Source organism: Trichomycterus rosablanca, chromosome 21 (genome assembly GCF_030014385.1).
Source record: "Trichomycterus rosablanca isolate fTriRos1 chromosome 21, fTriRos1.hap1, whole genome shotgun sequence".
NCBI classification, from domain to species: domain Eukaryota; kingdom Metazoa; phylum Chordata; class Actinopteri; order Siluriformes; family Trichomycteridae; genus Trichomycterus; species Trichomycterus rosablanca.
This window is the reverse complement of record NC_086008.1, coordinates 20,047,564-20,071,468: the sequence shown is the minus strand read 5'-3', so window position 1 is coordinate 20,071,468 and position 23,905 is coordinate 20,047,564. Positions and strand designations below refer to the sequence as shown.

At 41.1% G+C, this 23,905-nt stretch overlaps 4 protein-coding genes across 4 annotated transcripts; 2 read left to right on the top strand and 2 right to left on the bottom strand.

The window, feature by feature from the left end:
* Positions 1-776: 776 nt before the first annotated feature.
* On the bottom strand, positions 777-3,732 carry spaw (southpaw). The gene is made up of 3 exons (XM_063018335.1): positions 3,465-3,732; positions 1,139-1,869; positions 777-929 (listed from the first exon to the last, which is right to left on the bottom strand). Exons 1-3 carry the CDS (start codon positions 3,730-3,732, stop codon positions 777-779), a joined length of 1,152 nt encoding a protein of 383 aa, XP_062874405.1.
* A 1,753-nt stretch (positions 3,733-5,485) lies between these two features.
* Positions 5,486-12,216, top strand: sftpbb (surfactant protein Bb). Its single transcript, XM_063017906.1, has 10 exons — positions 5,486-5,630; positions 6,250-6,290; positions 7,977-8,051; positions 8,257-8,382; positions 9,564-9,716; positions 9,793-9,873; positions 9,948-10,131; positions 10,844-10,986; positions 11,085-11,165; positions 11,882-12,216. The coding sequence occupies exons 1-10, from the start codon at positions 5,573-5,575 to the stop codon at positions 11,906-11,908; spliced, it is 969 nt and encodes a 322-aa protein (XP_062873976.1). The 5' UTR covers positions 5,486-5,572; the 3' UTR covers positions 11,909-12,216.
* Positions 12,217-12,844: 628 nt separating this feature from the next.
* Positions 12,845-19,923, bottom strand: usp39 (ubiquitin specific peptidase 39). Its single transcript, XM_063017905.1, has 13 exons — positions 19,798-19,923; positions 18,975-19,056; positions 18,774-18,868; positions 18,516-18,652; positions 17,592-17,744; positions 17,241-17,466; positions 16,602-16,676; positions 16,332-16,399; positions 15,004-15,192; positions 14,750-14,892; positions 13,634-13,769; positions 13,145-13,231; positions 12,845-13,041 (listed from the first exon to the last, which is right to left on the bottom strand). The coding sequence occupies exons 1-13, from the start codon at positions 19,853-19,855 to the stop codon at positions 12,997-12,999; spliced, it is 1,494 nt and encodes a 497-aa protein (XP_062873975.1). The 5' UTR covers positions 19,856-19,923; the 3' UTR covers positions 12,845-12,996.
* Positions 19,924-20,502: 579 nt separating this feature from the next.
* Positions 20,503-23,513, top strand: c21h2orf68 (chromosome 21 C2orf68 homolog). The gene is made up of 4 exons (XM_063017876.1): positions 20,503-20,865; positions 22,060-22,175; positions 22,458-22,603; positions 23,122-23,513. Exons 1-4 carry the CDS (start codon positions 20,756-20,758, stop codon positions 23,242-23,244), a joined length of 495 nt encoding a protein of 164 aa, XP_062873946.1. The 5' UTR covers positions 20,503-20,755; the 3' UTR covers positions 23,245-23,513.
* Positions 23,514-23,905: the final 392 nt, after the last annotated feature.

Sequence of the window (23,905 nt, the reverse complement as noted above, 5' to 3'; positions counted from 1 at the left end):
CACTTTGCTAGTGTGGTAAATCCAGAGAACTGTACCTTGAACTGTACTGTCTACCTCATCTGGCTGGTTTAGACGAGCATTATACATGAAATCCATACATAACACAGCCTCTTAAGACACATATGGGGACGTTATGGCTGCATTATGGCTTTGTTATGCTTTATACTTTGTTCTGCTGAACATAGACCTGTTGTCCTCATTTGTAGACACTTTTGTCTGATATTTATTGGTACCAGAAGTACTAGACAATCAATAAGTTAAAAACAAGAACCAAGAAACCAGGTGTTAAGAGGATAGAGAAGCTAAGATGAAGCATAACGCGCTGCTATTGAATAATTCATCGAGGATTTTTACTGTACATGAGGTTCATGCTTTGATTATATGGTTCCTGAACTGAGAATCCATGTAATCCATGATTTATTTCATCTTTTTTCTTCATACAAAATATATAAGAGCTTTTGATAACATAAAATACATAAAAAAACTTTACATTTGTATCAAAATACACATTTTACATTTTTACAGCAGTTATTCCATAATTCCATATTTACCATCCATTTAAATATTAAATATCTTAATTCATTCAGTAGACTCGTCACTTCGGGTACTAGTCCGACTGAAAAGGCTGCTTTGCTCATCGTAAAACTGGATGCCCCAAAAGGCGTGGACGTTTACAGCCTCAGCCCTCCAACAAAAAGCATCCAAGGTGAAGTAGGTGAGAAAACGACTCCACTTGGCATTGGGATGGGAGGGGGATTCTTCAAAGTCCGGAGGGTTTATTGGCAACCGCATTCTTCTACCACCATGTCCTCGTGGTGACGCAGCACCACGTCGTCGCCCTCGTAATACAGCATGGAGAGCGAACTGAGCCGGGTGGGGACGCACGACGGGCAGGAGACGCGCTCCGGATGGTACAGCTTCAGGAGACTCTGTTAGCAAAGCAAAAAGATGCGAGTTTTTAATATTCAACATTTTTTAGGGTTAATTTCATTCAATTGTGTTTGATGTCTGACGTTTGTATCAGGGAACCAAAGCAAGTCTTTATGGATCTTCTCAACTTCTGAAGATCTAAAGATGCAAACGTCAGACACCAAACGTTCCACCCCGAATCCACACAGAAGTCAACAAAGGTTTTTACCTGCATGTATGCGTGATTGGTGGGTTTATAAGACTCGTCCAGCGGACTCGGACACTCCCCTTCGCATCGGTATGCGTTGTAGCGCTTCGGATGCACGATCCACTCGTTCCACCCGATCTGGTCGAAATCCACCCACATGTCCACTCGCCTGCACAGCGGCCTTTGCTCCGCGGATTCCACGGGCGACCCGACCATGGTGAAGTTCTCAGCTGAAACATCCTGGATCAGACTCGCCGTGATCCGGTTCCTTTTACTCCTGCGACTTTGGATCGCCGGTCTGTCCAGGACGACGTATTTGGACTCCGCTACTGTCTGCATCAAAGACGGGCTGCTTTGGTGACCCTGGGTGGCCACATTCTTCAAAAAAACCACGATCATGACCTGATCTGAGGTCACGTGGTAGATTTTTGATGGTTCGTACCCGTCGCTCCCGCTGCCCTCTTCTCCTGATGAGTCTTCGTTTGCGAGCCACTGGTTCTCGCCTGCTTGGTGCAGCCAGTGCGTGAGCAGACTGGTTATGTTGAAGACCGTTCCAGGAGTCGCTTTGACGCTCCCGATGAAGACTCGCTTGTCTGCCGAGTTCTGGGCATGATAGATCTCGACGACAGTCCCGGTGGAGGCTGAAAAGCCAGGTAGTCGCAGGCGGAGCTCGGAAAGCCTGATTCCTTCAGCGCCGAAAAGCGAAGACATGTCGAAAGTGAAAGTCCACCTCTCACCGACCTGATAGCCATCTGATTGAGGGGGGGGGGGGGAAACGTTAAGCCGTTAGAGATCGTAAAACTATCAAACAATTAACATTAAATAGAAACCGAGATAGCAGAATAAACATCGACTAATGTGATGGTCTGCAGGTTCTTCCAGAGCAGGCAAGAAGTCCAGGCATGTGTACCCACGCTCTACGAAGAGGGGGAGTCCCCCGGGACGGATGTGTATTGAGCCGTTCACTGGAACAGACATCTGATGGGCTAATACACACACCCTTTCTTTAAAGTGAAATAAGCACTGCCACTGGGGAAGTGTTAAACGGGGAGAATCAGACACCAGATGATAAGAAGCGTGCCAACAGACGGACCACGACGTCCATGATGTGTGCCAGGAGTTCCTCTCATGCCACAGCCTGCCTAAACTGCTCTGATGTTGTTTTATGTTTACTAAATATTAGCCACATAATACAGAGAGGCTGTAGCATCAGCTAATGTTGTGTATCTGTCATTAGGGTCTAGGGTTCGATCCCCAGTAAGGTGTGTTCAAGCCCCACTGCCACACAGATGCCATTGTTGGGCTCCTCATCAAAGCCCTTAACCCTAAATTGCTTGAACTGTATTAACAGCAAGGTCCTGAACTAGAACCCAAACTGGTCTTCTGGACTTTTTAGTTGCCCAAGTCGTCAAACAGCAAAGCATCCCCAAATGAAAATACGAGTTTGAATCTTGACCGAACCCACCCACTCTACCAGCTGCCCACCAGAAACGGGCAGTGGAAGCCCAGCGGTTAAGGTACTGGACTAGTAATCAATAGGCTGACGGTTCATGCCCCACCACTACCAATTTGCAACCATCAATGGGCTCCTGAGCAAAGGCCCTTAACCCTCAACTGCTTGAACTGTAAGAATCTAGAAAATAAAGTTACTAATGATTCCTTCATTATAAAAAATAATAAATAAATATTTAATAATATGTAATATACCTATGTAATAATAGTATAGTATAATTCATAATAATAATAATAATAATAATAATTGGACTTGTTTAATATGTATTCTATCCTTGCAAACACTCATAACAATAATATACTTATGTAATAATAGTATAGTATAATTAATAGTAATAATAATAATAATAATAATAATAATAATTGGACTTGTTTGTATTCTATCCTTGCAAACACTCATAACAATAATATACTTATGTAATAATAGTATAATATAATTAATAGTAATAATAATAATAATAATAATAATAATAATAATTGGACTTGTTTAATATGTATTCTATCCTTGCAAACACTCATAACAATATCATACTTATGTAATAATAGTATAATATAATTAATAATAATAATAATAATAATAATTATAATAATTGGACTTGTTTAATATGTATTCTATCCTTGCAAACACTCATAACAATAATATACTTATGTAATAATAGTACAGTATAATTAATAATAATAATAATAATAATTGGACTTGTTTAATATGTATTCTATCCTTACAAACACTTATAAAAAATAATAAATACATATTTAATAATAGCCTAAAAACATTTTGTTTCTCAGAGAAAAGGGTTGCTGTGAATAAAACACATTCTGAGATGCATTGGCATACCTTTAGCGACCAGACTCAGCACAGAGTCTGACTGGTGCAATGCCGGGTTGGCATCAGGGTTGGCACCGGCTGCTGTCCTGGTCATGCCCACTGATTTGAAGTCTCTATAGAGCTGCATCATGTACAGTGGGTACCTGTAAGGATGGTGTCCAGCTACACTGTACCCATGTTTCATCCTGTGCTGGCTGCGCTGTCGGAATCCCGTGCAGCCCAGGCTGGCCAGGGTGAGTACCAGGGTGAGTACCAGGGTAAATGAAAGTGGTCCCATGGTGTCAGCAAGCGTTGTGCAGGATCAGTGACGAGCTCCTCGCAGCGCTTCTCGTGTTGGGTCTCTGATGAGTCCAGGCGATGGCCGGAGCTTTTAAGGAGTCCCGGGTGGCCTTTGATGACCCCGGTCATCCTGCAGCCTCGGAGGAATCCCTCTGATCCCTGGAGCGGATCTGAGGAGGGAACAGCAGCGCGAGCTGTCAAGTTCACTGTCTCTCGAAACTCGCGCGCGCTTTTATATGCGCGAGGCGCGAAGTAACCGGCGCTTTAGTATCGCACCGACTCGCTTTGATAATCGGGGCCACCCGAAAGACCAAACGCCCCAGTTTGTGCCACGAATCTCAAATACACATAAACACGAGGTGCACGAGTCTGCTGAAGTCATAACTCACCGTTTCTGCTCTAGTTAAAGTCAGACGGGCCATAAACGTGCACGCGGAATCCACACTGGACTGATGCGTGATTTCTTGACCCCTGTCTGATTCGGAGCGATCCACGCACACCTGTTTCTCCTGCGTGTCCCTGCGTGGCCATGAAATCGATCTGAAAGCATGATCGTTTGAAAAGGCATTTCAATATTCTGGAGTGTGACTGTAGGAACGTGCGCCCAGTTAGTGAAAGCAGCATCAGTGAGGTCAGGCGCTGGTGCAGGATCAGTCAACGTCCCAGGTTTTATTTCTCAAAGGTGTTGAAGAGGTTTAAGCCAGTTTATTACTGTAGTTCAAAATTATTATTTTCTAAGTTAAAAGTTTTCCTGTTACCCTCTTTTTTGGGATTGAGGTTGTAAACAAAAATCGTGCAGATCTATAATTTGTTTTATAAAAAAATCATAGGGAATTTAAAGAAGAAACTAATAATGATAATGATAATAGTAATAATATAAAAATAATAATTGTAATACCAACAACAATATGACAAAATATTGTAATAATAATAATAATAGCAATAGTAATAATAATATAATAATAACAATAATAATAGCAGGAATAATAATAAAAATAATAATAATAATAATAATAACAATAATAATATTAATAACAATAGCTCTCCTCGATCAGAAGTGGAGGTTATCAGCAGCAAAGAGGAAGCAAAATGCAATCAGGTAATTGCACATGACTAGACTAGGAGGAAAATGGGAAAAATAATGATAATAATAGGAATAATAGGAATAATATTAACATAATAACAATGATAAAGATAATTATATAATAATGACAGTAATAATTTAATAATAATAATAATAATAGTAATACTGATAAAACAACAACAAAACAGCAACAATAATAATAATAATTAATATTAATAATAATTAATAATATTAATAATAATGATAACAATAATAATTGTTCTTGGGAAAATTGGGAAAAAATGTAAAATAATAATAAATAATAAAATGAATAATAATTAACATAATAACAGTAAGAACAACAGTTATAATAATAATAGTAATATAATAATAGTAATAGAGTAAAACAACAATAATAATGATAATTATATAATATCAACAATAATAATGTAATAATGGTAATAATAACACTAATAATGTAATAATAGTAGTAATAATAATGATCATATTAATAATAATGGTCAGGTCAGGTGAGCAGGGTTGCTTTTAAAACAAGGGCTCTTGTTATTATGAATGTGTGTCAGGTGCTTTTAGTATTTTTTTATTCAGGCTGCTTCTGATTGGCTCATTCTGCCATGCAGTTCTTATTCCTCTTCCGTCCTGGTTCCTCTTTACAGTGTGGAGAGCTGCTGATGACTTGCACCCTCCATAACACAGCTCACATCACAGCTCACATCACGTCTTCATCCATCCCCATGCTGTAGTAGATCTCCTCATGATGGCTGCAGGAGCCGCGATCTGCGTGTTTATTCTCTCCTGCGTCCTGTCTCCAGGTAGGTGGAGGTCTGAGGCTCAGTCGTGTCTGTGATTGATAAGGAATCTACAAGAAATGAAAATGTGATCGATCAGCTGCGCGTATCAGCGAGCGCATTAAAAGTAGATCCAATGAACCGAACCATGCAGGAGCATCATCAGATTTCACCAGTCAGTGGTCAGAAGACCCAGACCAGACTACTAAATGGAATCAGGGTGGAATCGGTTCTATCCCGAGTGTGCTTTGTGTGGAAAACCCGCAGCCCTGCGGTACTTAACTTAATAAACGTATCAATGCGCTATAGATTCAGCTTTTAAAAAGCATACATGTCCCATTTTCATTTCTTTTCTTAAATATTTGACGATTTAAAGCTTATAGACCAGTTTTAGACTCGATTTAGACCTGTTTGTTCGTCTTCATAAGAACACAGCTTGTTTCTCTTGTTTATACACCACTGTTAGAAAAAATAGTTCCTAACAGATTATAACCTGATTGAAGTGGAAGTCATGTAATGTTGTTTCTTTTATAGCAGAATGAGCTGCTCAGTGCCAGAAGAATATATTATTTAACTTATATTATTTAGCACCAGTTCTTGAGATGTATGACTGGTTGTTAATGATGTGATTACTACTTTACAGGACAGATGACAGTGATCCGGTCCAGCTCCAACCCTTTAATGGTAACTGATTTCTGTTGTTTTGACTATCTGTAATAACCCTGATGATGAATTTTACAGTTTGATTTTACTGTTTATTAAATGACACACAGATGATGGCCTTTAAGGCTTCCAAGTGTTTGTGGGTAAACATTTATTAAAGGTTTTTGCAGGGTAATACAAGCATCATGTTGTTTATTGAAATTACCTACAATTCAAAATGTATAATTATTACATGCAGATCCTTCAAATCGTTACTGGAAAAAACAAATAATAATAATAGTAATAAAAATAAGAATATGACAAAAGTGATAGGGGAAAATGCAAAATAATAATAATAATAATATTAATAATAATAATAAACAGGTAGGTGTTTGTCTTTTTAAGTAAAAAAAGCTGAGAAGTAGTAAACCTAATAATGAATATAAACGCACTTTAGACTAAACGATAAAGAGGAATTGAAATTTTCATACAGAAACAGAACATTAGCATGAACACCTCAAAAGTTTCAGGACGCTACGTTTCTGCTACACTTCTACATTTCAGGACCCAGAAAAGGGATGTGAAACCATCTAATATTAAACACTGTTGTATCTGTGAAGCGATGCAGAAGGGATTTAGTTTATTCTCATTGTGCAGTATGTTTGAAACTTATAGAATTGTACATTTTTAGGTTGGATGACAATTTTTGACAAGTTTTGCTGCTGTAAAAAAGTTGCTTAACTACGACCCGTTAGCCTCTTACTAGACACTATCTATACTGTATACACACACACATACACTAATAATGTTTAACACTTCTCCAGTGTCATACTGTTTTATCTACCTGTTTACTGTTTTTAACAGGAGACAGGTCTAAACTGCAGGAAGGCCACTCTAGCACCTGTACTCTCTTACTATAAAGCCAGGCTGGTGTAAAAAAGTTGCTTAACTATGACTCTTTAGCCTCTTACTAGACACTATATATATATATAAACTGTTCAACAGTTTGAGGTCTCTGTTGTCATATATTGCGGTTATTGTTTTCAGTAAAAGACAGGTCTAAACTGCAGGCAGGCCACTCTAGCACCAGCACTCTCTTACTATAAAGCCAGGCTGTTGTAGCACATGCAGAATGTTGCTTGCCATTGTCTGACTGAAATACACAGGCACGTTCCTGAAAATGGTGCATTTTGTCCAGGATTTTTTACGTGACCCAGGCCACACAAACAATGCACCTTACTCTCTCTATGCTGTAACACAAAGCCTCCACAAGGGGCGTTTGCGTACAGGTTTGTAAAATTATTATTATTTCTCTATGCGACCCATTTTGGCTCGCTCTGGTCTAGATGGCAGCATATGAATCTGCACGTGCGATGGATTGGCGACTTGTGTAGGGTTTGTTATTGCATTGGGCTCATGATTTAGGGGAAACTGGACCTGTCACAACCCGTGCCAAGATTTCTGGCATCTATTGTTTTTTTATATGTAGATTTAACTATGTTTGGTGTCTGTGTTAACGACAGAACATCAGTGACATAACATATATCATTTATATATATAAAGTATATCAGTATATTAAAGTATAAAGCAGTATAAAGTGTATTTAATGATGTGTATGCATATATGTTGTTCAATATGCTCAGTTGTTCGTAATTTACAACATTAATAGTCAGTGTATATGTAGGGTTAGCTACTAATCAGCTCTAATCAGCTCTTATTGCCCTATAGGCTGAAAACATGTGCTCGGACTGTACCAAGATCCTGGAGCTTTTTTCTGACATGATCTCGCAACCACATGCTCAGGTGAGTAGAAATGCTCATTTATTTGTCAAAATAGATACATGAGCAATCTGTCCCTTAACAAACATCCTTTAAAGAGTCTAAATGTGAAATGCAGATGTGAAACTTCTGTATTGATGTTTTACAGAAGTGCAAGTTGTGGTTTGACCTTCAGCAACTTTTAGCAACTCACTTTCTTAATTTCGTATGTGATTGGCTTTGTTCACAGGAGCTTATCCAGGAGTCTCTGAACAATGTTTGTCGTCGTCTTCCAGACCCCCCGACTGTTAATGAGTGTGAAAATGCAGTAAAAATTTATCTGCCTTTATTCCTAGAAAGGTTCCTTGCCTTCACTGTAAGTTCTTTATCTATTTTTTTCCTGAAATGAAGGTGCAAGAACAAGTTTGATTTCTTTTCTGAATGAAATGGGGTCTGATTTTTAATCAAGTCCTAATAATAGACAAACGTATTCTGGTTACACTAATACACACAAACAGTTAGAATTTTTATTAAGAAGTATATGTGAACTATTGCGCCTCTGGCAAAAGTCTGGTGTTCTAATCAATAAGCTAAAATTGGAAATGTACATTAGGTGCTTCAACCCATTAAAGCATGAAATAAAATTCAGAGGAGCTTGTCCACAGATTCAGTGTTAAAAATGACAAAATAAAACCCGAAACGAGCAATAAACGTGCCAGTGTCTTTGCTGGGTGGTCCTCAATGGCAGGGACCATACTGTATGTTGTTGAGTACAACTGAGTGCAAAAGTATGCATACACATCAATAAATACACGTTATACTGCCATGGTATTTAATGTTTCATGTTACTAATGTTATGTCATTAACACAGATACCAAATATAGTTAAATCTACATAAAAAAACAACAGATGCCAAAAATGTTGGCACGGGTTGTGGCAGGTCCAGTTTCCCCTGAATCATGAGCCCAGTTCACTAAGACACCCTATACAAGACGCCGATCCATCGCTGGGCCTCAGCCATCATCTTTCATGGTATGGCACGTGCAGAATCATATGCCGCTGTCTAGACCAGGGCGAGCCGAAAAACACTTTCAGATGAGACATTTTTCCAACTGTAAAGCATGGTGGAGGAGGCATCACGGATTGGATCTGCCTTGCTGCCTCAGGACCTTTGATTTTATTATTTAATCTTCACTGTTTCTGTCAAAATGGGTCCAGTTCCACAGAGATATGCTGGACTCAAGGCTGGAATACCCCGGGCAGCCAATTGTGTCTGTGTAGAGACCAGGCTGGCCGATAGCACCGCTCCTAAATCCAACTGACACACTGTGGCCAGATTTGAAGAGGGCTTCAAAACGTTTAACCGATCAATCCAGCTTTGATAGGACATGATACTGTCTATCATTATGACCTGGATGTAGATTTGACTAGGTCATAATAGATTATAAAATATTATATAAACTTTTTCTTGCACTTGTGTACGTTATAAATACATTGTTATAACACCAGGATGGTCTGGGTCTACGCTACGTTCATAGCCTGTAATTTGAACCACAGGCTCATAAGGAGGGTGAGATATGCAGTGTGCTGGGACTGTGTGCCGTTCAATCAGAAACCCTAAAAACCCCCAAAACCCCGGAGCTGCCCAGTGTTGGGTTGGACGGAAATGGATTCCTTCAAGTGCATCCGTCGACTAGAACCAGTCCCGAGGTAATTTCTCCCCCTTTTCTGATTCTACAGTTTAATCAGGACAGGTACAATGACTGAGTAACTCTTCTCTTTACAGTTGGAGGTCAGTCCCCAGTGCACCTTCTGCCTCTTTCTCATGAAGAAGCTGGAAGACATGCTGCCGAAGGAGAGAACCGAAGTAAGACCGCTTGCAAACGCTAGCGTTTTGTCTTGGCATGAAAGGTTTGTATGACTGTCTGACGTTCATCGCAGGAGACCGTGGTAAAGCTGCTGGAAAAGATCTGCGACCACCTCCCTGAGCACTACAAAGACCAGTGCAACCAGCTCCTGGAGAAATACGGCAAGGAGATCATCGACTTCCTGCTCACCTCCGCCACGCCTCATACGATATGCGCTTTGATTCATTTGTGCCTCTTCCAGGAGACGCCTGCCATGGGTAAAAACGTCACTCTACAACAGATACAGATAATGATCTTAAAAAAAAAAACCTTGATTATCAGTGTTGTTGACCTGACCGGGCGACCTACTGGCACCATATGTAGTGCCTGAATAAAGATGGGGAGTTGCGACCTCTGCTGGCTGGTTGAGGCGCTTGCAGGAGAGATTGCTGATTCACAGATAGTACTGCGCGACTGGCCATACATTATACGACTCCGTCTATGGAAAGTCTGTTCTGGGAACTGGAAATGACTCAATTGGGAGAAAACCCCTTTATAAGTCTGAATATCTTACTGATCTTTGGAAGCAGTATAGCCCATCCCGCTTAGTCAAGAGAAGCCGTCTGTCGAACCTCTTGATCGTACATGGCCTAGCCAGTGGATGGTTGTATTTTCAAAACCCCTGAACTCTGACTCTTTTATCCAAGCAGTTGAGGGTTAACGAGTGCAACTTGCTGATGGTGGGGCTTGAACCACGACCTTCAAATCAAGTCCAGTACATAAAAAAATGGGTCGCAGAGAAAATTTATAGTAATTAAATAAATGAACTTTTACCAGGCACATAAACACAAAATGAACTTGTACATGTACGCCCCCTTGTGGAGGCTTTATGTTACATGTTGTAAACCACAGTGGGACCAGACTGCCAGGATTTGGTTAATAAAGATCTTCTAGCTTGGCGGGTGACGTAATCTCATACTCTTTTCTCAGTGCCGTATCTGCCTTCAGACTGCCAGACGTGTAAAACCCTGGTGATCCTCAGCCAGTTCCATCTGGGCCGGAATGCCAGCGAGCCTCAGGTGTCCAGCGTCCTCCACAAGATGTGCCATCTCCACCCGAACGCCCTACCAGGGGTAACGATCACTTTGCTGGGGTTCAGCTTCGTTACACGAACGCTGATTTGATGGAGTAAAAAATTTCTAATTTATTTTCTTGTTTTGGGATGTCACAGTGCGAGCCGTTTGTCCTTCGTCATGCCAAGGTGCTAGTGACCATTCTGGGCAAACAAGAGGAAGCAGTAAATGCATGCCAGGTAATTTAGCAAATGAACCCCCCACCACCACCACATTCCAAACAAGTGTTCATAGCTGGACTGGCTATTTTAAATTCTCTTTAGGTGTATGTGGGTAAATGTGATGGATCGTCAGCTCTTTTGCATGCACAGTATGTTTAAGCCCCGTCCACAGCTTTTCAGTGACATTTCAGGACTTACTTAGAGCCAATCGTGTGGATTATAAGGTATGTTTTGACACACTGTCTTCTTAATAAAGAAGTTCCATTCCACCATCTACCTGTGCAATGTTTCCAGTGCCACGGGCTGCCACACTGCCCTAAAGCACGTTGGCAAGCCGTTCCCTTCTGTCTCCCGATCTAGTCACATCCAATTGCGATCCCTGGCCAAGGAGGCCGTACCAAACACACGCCCCCCCCAGACACATTTGCAGTAGCTGACTGCTTCTTTCACCTGCACTGCTTCTTTTCACCGCACAGGGATCAGTATCAGATGGAGTTTAAGAAATATAGTATTAGTCACTGACCAGGCTCTGCTATGCATCCACTGTTGGACCCTTAAGCAGGGGAGCCATACAGCTTTCAAACAAGCCGGGATATGCAGAAAAATCATTGAATTGTACAGTACACGTGTTTATGTATATATGATATATAAATAAATTCATTGTTATTATTATTTTGCTAGTCTGCTTAGTATAACTGAAGTAAAAAAATGAATTCCTGTTTTTCTGTTAACAGAAGTTCTTCTGTCTGGGACGTGAATAATATGATGGATCTTCTAGCCCCGACCTCGTAACGTTTGCTACTTGATTTGCAATCTTATGCTGTACTTGAAGTTATGACATCGACCAAAAATAATAATAATAGTGTTTTTCATACACAAGATTTTACATGCTACTGAATTTAATCATGCTTTTAAAAAAACTTTGTTTGTTTTGTATGAAAAATTGCTTTTTTATTAAAAAATTAAATTAAATTTTACACCCAAATGTGATTATATGTTAATACTTTACTGACTCACCCAGTACTATAAAAGTCAGGACAGTAAGGTAAGTACAAATAAAAACACAAAGCGTTGATTTTTAAACTGTTGTTCTGAGGTATTTTTGTATTAAAAGCACAAAGAAGAGAAAAAGTTTAAGAGTGTAAGCAGTGTAAGACTGGGAAGTCATTAAATTACACTAATACACTGAAATAAAGCTACAATACACAGCACAGCTACCTTTACGGTTGAATGTAAACCCAGAACATCCAGCGATGGTGCGAGGCTTCATGTTCTGTCTCGAATACGAAAATTCTCGTCCCTGTTCCGACCCCGTCCCTCTCTGCGTCCACAGAATCGGTTGTTAGTTTTGCGAACTTAGTTACCGGAGTCGTGTTTTTAGCTGCGACTTTGACACCTTGGACGTTTTGACTAAGCGATTGCCAACTGAATTGCCGTAGGATTGCGAGGACGCCTCTTAGCGCAGATTAACCAGGGAACACGAGATACTTGAACGCTACACGAATGAAAAATTTGAATTTCACAGCAAATTGTATATTACACAGGAAACCTGTGGGAAAGGATTTTCACGGCCATGAAATTAGGTAGGGTCTTAGTCATTAGGGATACATTAGGGCAGTTAAATAATTGGGATACAGGGGGCTAGGGTAACTTCAAATTAGCATCGGAACCACAAATCTGGCAGCACACTTGCTGTGTTCCTTAAAATGTTTTAATAAACAAAAGGTCATCGTTTTAGCAAACGTAACAGATATACAAACGAGGGGGGAAAATGAACAAAATGGCTTGACGGGACGAGCTGAGAGAGATTTTTAGGTTAAGCCAGCTGGAGAACTCTCTCTGAGACGTTTTAAGCTCCTGTATGACTGTCTTCACTCTCCTGTCTCTTCCAGATCTGAAAAAGATGATATACATATCCAGAATAAATAACAATTCATCTCTAATTAACTGCTAATAGTATAAATATTATTAAATATAAGTCCTGTTCAGAGACTGACCTGTATGTAGGCTTCTGAGAGCGTGATCATCTGTGGCAGGATATCGGTCACCTGCAGGTCCTGGAGTTCGTACCACTTCCCGGTGCCCTGTGAAATTTAAAAATAGGGACACATCTCAAACTACTGCCTTTATACACAGGCTGTCCTCACACTGAACCCCCACACACACACAATAACTCAAAAGGTCTCTCTCTGCACTTGACTTCACATTACATACTACACAAACTATACTTTCTATATGGTTGTAATTGTCATACTGCTGAATAATAGTAATTGCATTACATACATTAATATTTCTATTTTTATTTAAGTTACTCTATTTACTGTATTTACTTATTGGGAATCAATAAAGGGATCTTATCTTTAAAAAAAGAACTATAAGCGTGCGCTCGAGTGGCTAGCGCACCACAGCTGAGATCCGATTTCAAATCAGGTGGGGGCAAATACTTTTTCACAGCTCAAGTTTCACACATTTATGGAAGCACTCACGTGATGTAGGACGTGAATCCTGTACGATCCCTCCGTTGGTTTTCCGTCGTGCACTACATTGGCCACCAGATCGTAGGTGGTGCTCTTCTCGGTCGCCTGGGCTTCTTCTGTGAGGTACTCGCGCAGGTCCACGTTCCTGTGAAGGGTATGAAGAGATATAAACACACAAACGAGCATGTCCCGGCAGCCTCTGGATTTGAATCATTCCTATAATTTTCTCCCAATCTAGTCATATCCAATCCAATTACACAGTATTCATTTCACTTGTAATGGCCACAGACATGCTTCAAGCCTTGTGAGAAGCCTTCTCAGAAAAGTGGCTGCTGGATGTCAGAGAAGCTCACGGTCAGGTGTGCAAATACTTTTTTTTTTTTTTATCTTTTTTTATTGGTTTTCAAAAATTTAACAACATGTAAATCAGACAACAGATATATTACAGACATACATCACAACTATGTAACAAGAGAAAGAGAATAAATAAAAAAGAACTACAAAATAATAATAATAAGAGAGGTAAGAAATATAATTAAATAATAAATAAATAAGTTATTTAAAAGAGAAAAGAAAGAGAGAAACAAAAACAAAAAGGGGGGGGGAGTTAGGATGTAAGGTTACTCGAGTCCTCCGAAGGAAGCCGTGGAAGGGATTTGAAGAATGTTATAAAGGGGGACCAGCACCTGTAAAAGTTGTCTGTTGAACCCCTCAAACCAAACTTTATTTTCTCAAGGTGTAGAAAGAACATAACATCCTTCAGCCAAAGTGAATAAGAGGGGGAAAATGAGACTTCCAACTAATAAGTATTCGTCTTCTTGCCAACAGGAGAGAGAATGCTATACTATCCAATTCTCGGGAGTTCCATTGGGATATGTCGGAAGGGACGCCAAATATAGCCAGTTGAGGGCATTGGCTTAACTGTTTGTTAAACACTGAAGAGAGGGAGGAGCACACAAAATTGTGTGATAGAGTGTCGCTGGATCACCATTGCAACGGGGACAATTGGGTCTTACTTCTGGATAAATTTGGGCTAACCTTTAATAGGTGTGCAAATACTTTGGACCATATTTCGAGTGTATTTCGAGTGCTGTTAGTGTATGAGCCATGATAAAGGAGACTCACGTGATGGGAAAGTTGACGATCGTCGGGTTCTTTTCAACAAAGAAGTTGTTCTTGGTAAATCGTTTGATGTAGAAGATCAGGTACGGAGGAAGTTTGGTTAACTGGAAGCGTTTGAGAAAGTTCTCTTTGTACGTTTTGTACTCCTGCAACCAGAAATAAAAGAACAAAGTTCCTCATGAGCAAACGCTGTTGAAATTGTGGGTTTAATGCCAATAAACATTTAAACACTACGCTTTAATTAATTGGCTCGATACCTTCTCGGTGTTGCCGTTGAACTTTCCCAAGATGTTGAAGAGAGGGACCTGGGGGATGATCAGCTGCTCTTTCTCATCCTTATAAAGAGGCGCTGTAGGCAGGTCAAGGGTCAGGTACAGAAAAGTGGACTCCAGCATCTCCTCCTGGTACTCTTCCTTCTCCAGAAGGGCCTCTTTCTCTTCTGCGGGCTGTGTGACACACAAAACGCACAGGTCAGCATTTACAGCGGATTCTGAAAGTATTCAGACCCCTTAACTTTCATGTGGACTGGGCAAGCCGTAGCCTAGCGGTTAAAGAACTGGACTAGTAATCAGAAGGTCACTGGTTCAAGCCTTACCACTGCCAGGTTGCTGCTGTTGGGCCCTTGAGCAAGGCCCTTAACCCTCAATTGCTCAGACTGTATTACTGTAACTGTAACGTAAGTCGCTTTGGATAACGGCGTCTGCTAAATGCTGAAAATGTAAATGGACTGGATATAATTATCATTTTTGCAATTTTATAATTGTCATTGGCATTTTACCCGCTTTTTTGTCTGCTGCTGGGGACCCCGGCGGTGTACAAGGAGGGTGTATATTTACCTGACACACACTCCCTCCGATGTAAGCACAGTCCACATATCCCATCTTATTCTCCTGTACTTTGGTGGATTTGCGCATGACGTGGGCTTTGTGTACGGAGAGCCACGCCCTGATCTCCGTGCTCCTTCACTCTGTACCAGGGTCCTTACACAGAGTTCACATCCCCACACCTTTTAGTCCGGTCTTTTCCACTAAGGTAAGCCAATTTTGTCTGCTCCAGGCATTAGCCAACTGTGCCTGCTAGAGATACAAACCCGGGAGCTCAGAATCTCAAGTGCATCCTGTTTGCTTCAATTAACCTTGAGATGCATCTAGAACTGTACTAGAGTTCATATGTTGATGGGAAATAATGATAGGAAAGGCACATCTGGGTCTATAAGGGCCCACAATTTACACTGCAATGTCAGGACAAAGCCCAAACCATGACGTCCAGGGAACCATCTGTGGAGCTCACTCTGCCAAATCAGGCATGTGGACCACAATGATGTCGCTCTGATTCATGATGCACTCCCTGACGCGACCCTCCGTATTTCTAACTCGGGCCATTACAAAGCTTGAGTGGATCTGCCATGAAGAATGGGATAAGCTGCCTAAATCCAAGTGTGCAAAGCCTGTAGAGACGTTTCAAATAATTGCAGCTGCCAAATAGGCTCTAACAAGCATCAATTAACGGGTCTGAATACTCTGAATGAGAGATTTACATTTTTAAATTAAAATAAAAAATAATCTAAATATAAAGTGTCGCTCACCAGATCTGGATGAGGAAGCTTCTTTGAGAAGATGCGCATGGAGCCCTGGAACACTTTAGTAAGAATAGCTGCAAAGTATTGAAAAGATTTAATGCTACATGAAAATTATGAACTACTAATAATTAAATGTACATAAAAGCATATTTGTTACATATAAAACCACAGATTATAAATAGACCGACTAGAATTCTGGAAAAACTGGGACAGGGTGTGAGATGGAAATAAAACCCAGAAAAATTAGTAGCAGAACCTGAAAGCAGCTGAACTTACATGGTTTCTTCTTGGTTCCACCCAGGGCTCCATGCAGCGCGTTTAAAAACCAAGAGAGAAAGTCCACAGCGTCACCTACAGAACAGACACAACATGACATCTGGGTACAAGTATCAGGACGTCCTTTCTATACAAATGCTGTCATCTTTTGACCGAATGGGCACAAATTCCCACAGACATACTTTAAAGTCTTATGAGAAGACTTCTCACAGGATCACAGGTCACTTGATTTTAATAGCATTCGTTTTTAAAATGTGATGCCCGACAAGCTTATTGCCAGGTGTCCAAATACTTTTGGCCATACTAGGTATAGAGTATTCAGTAGAATCAATTAAATATTATTTAATAAAGAAAGGAGTCAATTAGTCCCAGCAAACCCACCACTGCTTGCTCATCAGCCAACGTGGGCGTGGTGCACCCAACAGAGGAGCTGTTACAGGGCATTGGACATGACTAAAACCTTAAATCAGGCTTAGGTCTAGAGCAGGGTTTTTCAAAGCCTGGGTCGTGACACTTAGGTGGGTCGCAAGATAAAAAAAATGGGTCTCAGAGAAAAATAATACTAATTACATAAGCTTTATGTTACATCATGTAAGCCACAGTGGGACCAGATTGTACAGAGCAAAGCTGAGAGAGTACCTTGCTTGGTAATCTGGAAGGTCTTCTTGCTGCAGAGCACGACCGCCTGCAGCATTTCGTGAGGCGAGACGTGGGCCTTGAAGTTGCGCGGGTTCCAGAGCTTGCGCATGAGCTCGCCGAAGCGCTGCACCAGCAGGAACATGATGTCGCCGGGCGGACGCCGGATCCCGCGGTAGTTCTCCTCCTCTAGGAAGTAGTTGCGCAGAGGAGGGACGTTACACAGGGCCTACAGGGGGGAAAAGATCATCATCATCATATCATCACATCACTGTGTGTAGATGAAGCACAGGTGAAGATTATTTGGTGATATAGGAGTTGGATATACAGCATTTGTTCGTTTTGGTTTCTTACCTGCAGAACTACATTGGCGTAATCGTTGGCCTTGATGTTATTCAGCCCCACAATACCGGGCAGGTATGTCGTGCCATCGTAGGCCCGGTACAGCTTCCCGTGTTTATCCAAATTGGCGATGTGCTGTTTGGTGAACGTCGGTTTCAGGACATACTGAAGATACAAAAGCAAACGTGCGTAAATGAAGGGCTGAGAGATTCGAACCCTGCTCTGGGTTCAAGCTGCTTCAATCAGGGTTTATCCAAAAAAAAATAATAAGGCGGTCTCAGAGAAAAATAATAATAATTAAAATAACTTGTACGTGAGCGCCCCCTTGTGGAGGCTTTATATTACATCTTGTACAAGGCAGACAAACTATATAGCCAAAAATATGAGGACACCCATCTTAATGATTACATTTGGTCATTTCTATCACATCCTTTGCTAACAGGTGTATAACAATAATATAAGGTAAATGATATGCTTTTAAGATCGTGGCAAAAGTTTGGGGATCCCCCCTTGTCTTTCAGCATGAGCTCAAGCTGCCTACACAGAGCTCCAGTCTCGATCAAACTCAACATTTTTTAGATGAATTGAACTTGGATTGCAACTCCAGAGCCAGGCCTTCTCTCCCAATATCAGTGTCTGAAGTCTATTGACAACATGGGCACAAATTCCAACAGACACGATCCGAAATCTTGCGTGGATGATAGGAGTAATTCAATATAAATGCTCATGGTTTTGGAATGAGATGTCCAACAAACTCATGGTCAGGTGGCTCTGCTGACTCCCAGTACGCTGTAAGGATCTCTGCACAAATCAGACTACTTATATCTATCCACACAAAACGGAAAATCACAGTCATGCCAAGGTCCGGAAATCCCGTATCCGATCAGCAAACGAACGAACAAACAAACGAGCGAGCGAGCTTAAATCGTTTCCTACCGTGATGTCCTCTAGCGACGAATCTATGATCTCATAGTTGTCCGGTAAACAGTAGAACTTGAGGGTGTGAAGATTCAGGAAGACGTGATGTGTGAACTGAACGCTGTGGGTGTACGCGTGCGACTTCAGACCTCTGCCTAAACAACGGTAACAGAAAGAAAATGTAATTCACCAGTGTTGGTGCTATTTTAGGTCTATGAAGTATGTTGTGTTTTTTTTTTTTAAATAGGGACCAAAACAACAAGGAAAAAATTTTACCTTGAAAGTACTTTCCACAGATGAGACAGGCGTAGACGTTAATGTGCGAGAGCGAGACTGAGCACAGTTTCTCGAAGTCAAAATCCAAAACGCTCCTGTAAAGAGAGAAAAAACAAAACAACAGATTATTAATCGTACAAGATTTAAGACAAATTCTGACACGACAATGACTAATGATTATTACACAGTTTCTACACAGACCTGTTAATTGTGTCAAGGTAGGGACAGTGGCGGCTTCTTTTGTCTTTGGTGTCTTGAGAACGGGCCACTTTCTTCGGCATTCCTGAGAACAGAAGCAGATAAATAAACAAATAATAACTTTTAAATGAATTTAAAAAGGACTTCTGTATTAATAAGGCAAATATAGTTTTCTGGACTTGATCCGACACATTCTGCCTTACAGAAAAGCCCAGACCTAAACCTCATTGAACGTTTGAGGACAGACCTTTAGATGAAGAAGAGGTTATTAGATACTTTCTGTCTAATATGATGAAGCTTAAGAGGGTCAATCATGACAAATGGGATAAACTGCCTCAATCCAGCTGTGCAAACCCTGGAGAGCCGTTTCCAATAAACCTTGCAGCTGTAAATGTTGCCTAAGGTGCGTCTACATTTTACATTTTTAGCATTTTAGCAGACGCCTTTATCCAAAGCAACTTACAGTACAGTTACAGTATACGATCTGAGCAATTGAGGGTTAAGGGCCTTGCTCAAGGGCCCAACAGCAGCAAACCTGGCAGTGGTGGGGCTTGAACCAATGACCTTTTGATTACTAGTCCAGTACCCAAACCACTGGGCTACGGCTTGCCCCCCACATACTACATACTATGCAACAAAGGGTTCTGATAATTTTGGGAATGAGATTTGGGTTTTTGATTTGCAATTTATTTTTAAGTCCATTCAAAATCGAATCCACACATTAAGTCAAGCTAACATGCTTACTGTTCAACAAGCTAGCCAAACACCCTTACTTTACTAAAACCCTAAAATACGTATTTTATATTTTAAATGTAAAGCATATTACCTTCATCTTCCTCTTCTTCATCATCATCAACATCCCTCTCTCGTTTTATATTCGCCATTATTTACCTTTTCTGCACCTACTACACAATGCTAAGTTTGAAAACACTGAAGTAGCCCCGCTAGATTTTTCCAACCCGTTTTACGCCAAGCACACGCCCCCTCTTAGAATTCTGTATTACTATTGGTCAGATTCGACTCATGCCGGGTATATCACTTGTTAATTGGTGAATCTGTGTGTCAGTTAGAATTTCTGCCCAATCTGTATTTAGGAGGCGGGGTTTGTCGAAAACTGGTAAGGAAAAAAATAACGTTTGTTGTGCGTATTGGCTAAGCTACAAGGCTACCAAAAAGACGACTGGAAGAAAGTAGACATGCGCAGTGGTGAAATTACAAATAGAATTAAACTCATATTTATTGTTTGTGTATAAATGCTGACATTTATTAGCACCTACTACACAATGCTAAGTTTGAATATACTGTACTTAAGTAGCCCAGCTAGATTTTTCCAACCCGTTTTACGCCAAGCACACGCCCCCTCTCAGAATTCTGTGTTACTATTGGTCAGATTCGACTCATGCCTGATAGATCACTTGTTAATTGGTGAAACTGGGTGTCAGTTAGAATCTCTACCCAATCTGTGTTTAGGAGGCGGGGTTTATTGAATACGGGTAGGGAAAAAAGAACGTGTGTGTATTGGCTTAGCTACATGGTAGCCAAAACGGGTTGGAAGATAGGAGACATGCGCAGTGGTGTAACTACAAATAGAATTATAAATTTTATAAACTGTATTGTTTGTGTATAAACGCTGAGATCTATTAGCAAATCTTACATTTAATAAGAAGGACGAACTGTTTAATCGGTTGCTTTGCTCCGAGTGTCTTTCATGACCGATGATTTAGCTCGGAGTCACTTTTAAAAGGTTCTACGGTTATTTTCGGATTTATTTTGCAAGCTGAATTATGGAAGTTCTGCAGAAATCCGAGGGAGAAAATCTGAAGTATAAACCTGGAGGTCGTTTGGACATGAGTCACGGTTTTCTGCACCATATCCGGAGAAATCAGATCGCCAGGTACGAGCATGCTAGTGGGCTAATCTGTATTTGTAAGGCTGCCCGGTTATTTAACTTTAAATGTAAACATTGCTGTCGAATTGGCAGCAGATATTTTCCTATAGGTATTTTATAGGACGAATGTGTGGAAGGTGGAATATAATTTAAACCAAAAACGACTTAATAACATTAGCTTTTAGCAAAATTGACAAAATGTCACAGTGTTCCGTACAGTCCACCGTTAAAATGCTAGTAACTGGATACGTAGAGTTGGTTAACGGTGTTCCGTACATCAGTCGAACACAACTTTATACCAAGTTCTATATTGTATTAAATTATATTATATTAAATTATACTTAATTATTAAATTAAGTTCTATATTCTTTCATTTTATCCAGTATGAATAAAGTATCTATCTAACGCAAGACGTCGTATCTTTTTGGCCACTGGGTGGCGCAGTGGAGCACAAAAGTCCTAATGTGGTTACAGTAAGCTTGTTTGAGACCCCATTCCAGAACCATCGGTACTGATATGGCAGCATCACCATCTTCATTGCTGTTTTCAGAAGGCTTTCTGCAAGATTTTGGATTGTGCTTGTGGGAATTTATGCCCATGTTGAACAAGAAGGCCTTGCTCACAGTCAACGTTCCACATCATCCCAGTGGCTTTCAACAGGGTGAAGGTCAAGGGTCTCCAAACCAAAGGTCTTCACTGACCTTGCTTTGTGCCCGGGGGTGTTTGGAGGTGTTTAATTTATTTTACATGATTGGTTTTATACCTATAATAGAAATGGGTGTGTTAGAAATACCTAAACTCAATATTTAGAAGCAGTGTCCCAATACTTTTGTCCATATAGTGTACGTTGGGTTCGAATTTACTTCAGATTTGGGAAGTTGCTGGGTGTTACCCCTTTTTTGATTGCACCTGATGTGCAGTTGTCAGGCTGTGATGGCATTTTTCACAAGACGCTGAAAGCAAACACGCCTGTGGTTTTGGAATTAAATGTTCAACAATCTTACAGGCAGATCAGGTGTCCACATCTTTCTGGCCATATAAAGTAAAAGCATTAAAGTCATTGATACAAACCAGGTCTCGCGAGGTAGCGTGACACCACGTCTACGCCTTACTTTTTGCTGAAGACGGAAGGAAATGCATTTTGTAGTGGCACTGACTTGGTTTATTGACCTGGATATAATGAGTATGTGTGTTTTAAAGGGACGACTATGACCGGGAGACTAAACAGGCCAAGCAGCAGCAGAAGCGCAGACATACAGCAGTGCCACAACGTCCACGCCGTCCAGACCGGGAGGTTTATAACCCGCGCCATCGAGGTATGAAAATATACAGCCATGTGAAGGTAACGACTAGTTGTGTTAATAATAAGGAACGTTTCTAATCAGGTGTCGTGCTGTGTAGTCTTATCTTGGATGCCAAACCACTGAACACTGCTGAGATCTCGAACTCTCATGTTCGAATCCCAGACGGTGCTGCCGACCTGGCCGGGCACCCACACAAGGCACGGTCGGCTGTGAACGGAGGGAGGTCAGGTGCAGCCTTTGCTGTTCGCTCAAATTGCCAGTCACGGTTTACCGACATGCAGTGCTGCCTTGCAGGTGGCTCGGAGGCTGGCACCGGTGTGGAGCCCGAGGAGTGGAACGAGAGCAGCTCGGGCACAGAGCAGGAGAACGCGGGCACCGAACTCTTCTGGCTCGACTACCAGGCCGACAGCGGCCACGTCACATCGTTCATCGTTTACAAGGTATGAGGACCACTCGATGACCAGTGCCTGTGTTAGCATGGGCACTTTGATTCGCATGCAGTCCCATACAGGAGGTTTCGATGCCCCTTGTATTGAGCCACAGTAGCTCCTCTGTTGGTCCGTACCAGACGCCATAGCCTTTAAGTCCACCTGGCATCAATGAGTCTTGGTCGCCCAACACCACCTTCGTTAGACACTCATCACTCTCACAACGATTTGACCCTTATTAAGGTCATTATGGTCTTTATGCTGATTAGATCTACGAGGAGCTTGACATTTATTAGATCCCCACATTTTTTGGAGGCAGCCCTGATGTTTTGGTCTATCAGTGTACAATGCGGTCCAGCCAAACACATCTCAGGAAAGTTCCAAGCATTTGAAGCTCTCCAGCAAAATAATCTTAGTAATGGGAGTAGCTAAAACATTAGGAGTAATCAGGAGGGCTGTCTACATACTTCTGAAACCTCTTCATACGATGATCTGACTTGTTTGATGTCTGACCGGCTCCTTGTTTTCAGACGGATGATCCGGAGAGCGTGGCAGACCGGGTGGAGCAAAGCAACGTTCTGGATTCAGCCATGAGAGCCGCCCTGCTGGCACGAATCGGGAAAGAAATGGACAAACGACGAGACAAACGCTGAACCGGACGTCGGAAACGAAGCCACGATGGACCGAAGACTCGTGGACTGTGAATCAGACGCTCCAGCGACAGAGAGGAGATCTAACGGTGCGGTGCGTTAGTGCTCTGGACTCGAGAAGTTCATCCGAACGTTAAAAGTCGTTAATATATAACGAGGGACGACGGATGAAACTCCGCGGCGGATTGTTGTACATAATAAATTATATTTATTTAGTGACGTTTTGGTGTTTTCTGGCTGTAGTGCACAATAAAATATAAATATTCTCAGCATGTCAGGACTCAGATTGAAGTGCTTTGTGTTTTCTAATGGAAATGTTGTTTAGTCCCACAGATCAGCACCAGCACACGTTTACCAGCTGAAATGTCATTTTATTTATTTATTTATTTTTTACTTTATCATAGAATTCATGAGGATTTGACTCATAAATTGGTCTTTTAATTCAGAATAAAAGATCTGTGCACTGATGTACATAAACCACGATCGTATCACCTCACACACGCAAGGATTTCTTTCTTTGTTAGGACAGCAGTTCTGCAGTATTTGGACAACGTTGGTTAAAGCTAGAAGGAAATAGTATTAGAGTATTAGAAATATACATAGTAGAGAGTGCTACAGTATTAGAAATATACATTATTATAAATAAAATCTGTCATCATGATAT

What these genes read in the sequence shown, in the direction of transcription:
- spaw (XM_063018335.1), bottom strand. Translation starts at nt 3,732, where the DNA reads ATGGGACCACTTTCATTTACCCTGGTACTCACCCTGGTACTCACCCTG. An exon ending in GCTGAGTCTGGTCGCTAAAG is followed by an intron (nt 1,870 to 3,464) that starts GTATGCCAATGC and finishes CCCCTCAATCAG; the next exon opens with ATGGCTATCAGGTCGGTGAG. An exon ending in CCAATCACGCATACATGCAG is followed by an intron (nt 930 to 1,138) that starts GTAAAAACCTTT and finishes CTTTGCTAACAG; the next exon opens with AGTCTCCTGAAGCTGTACCA.
- sftpbb (XM_063017906.1), top strand. Translation starts at nt 5,573, where the DNA reads ATGATGGCTGCAGGAGCCGCGATCTGCGTGTTTATTCTCTCCTGCGTC. An exon ending in AAAGGTTCCTTGCCTTCACT is followed by an intron (nt 8,383 to 9,563) that starts GTAAGTTCTTTA and finishes TTTGAACCACAG; the next exon opens with GCTCATAAGGAGGGTGAGAT. An exon ending in AAGCAGTAAATGCATGCCAG is followed by an intron (nt 11,166 to 11,881) that starts GTAATTTAGCAA and finishes TTCTGTTAACAG; the next exon opens with AAGTTCTTCTGTCTGGGACG.
- usp39 (XM_063017905.1), bottom strand. Translation starts at nt 19,855, where the DNA reads ATGGCGAATATAAAACGAGAGAGGGATGTTGATGATGATGAAGAAGAG. An exon ending in TACCTTGACACAATTAACAG is followed by an intron (nt 18,869 to 18,974) that starts GTCTGTGTAGAA and finishes CTCTCTTTACAG; the next exon opens with GAGCGTTTTGGATTTTGACT. An exon ending in GGATTCACGTCCTACATCAC is followed by an intron (nt 13,232 to 13,633) that starts GTGAGTGCTTCC and finishes TAAATTTCACAG; the next exon opens with GGCACCGGGAAGTGGTACGA.
- c21h2orf68 (XM_063017876.1), top strand. Translation starts at nt 20,756, where the DNA reads ATGGAAGTTCTGCAGAAATCCGAGGGAGAAAATCTGAAGTATAAACCT. An exon ending in CGGAGAAATCAGATCGCCAG is followed by an intron (nt 20,866 to 22,059) that starts GTACGAGCATGC and finishes TGTGTTTTAAAG; the next exon opens with GGACGACTATGACCGGGAGA. An exon ending in TTATAACCCGCGCCATCGAG is followed by an intron (nt 22,176 to 22,457) that starts GTATGAAAATAT and finishes GCTGCCTTGCAG; the next exon opens with GTGGCTCGGAGGCTGGCACC.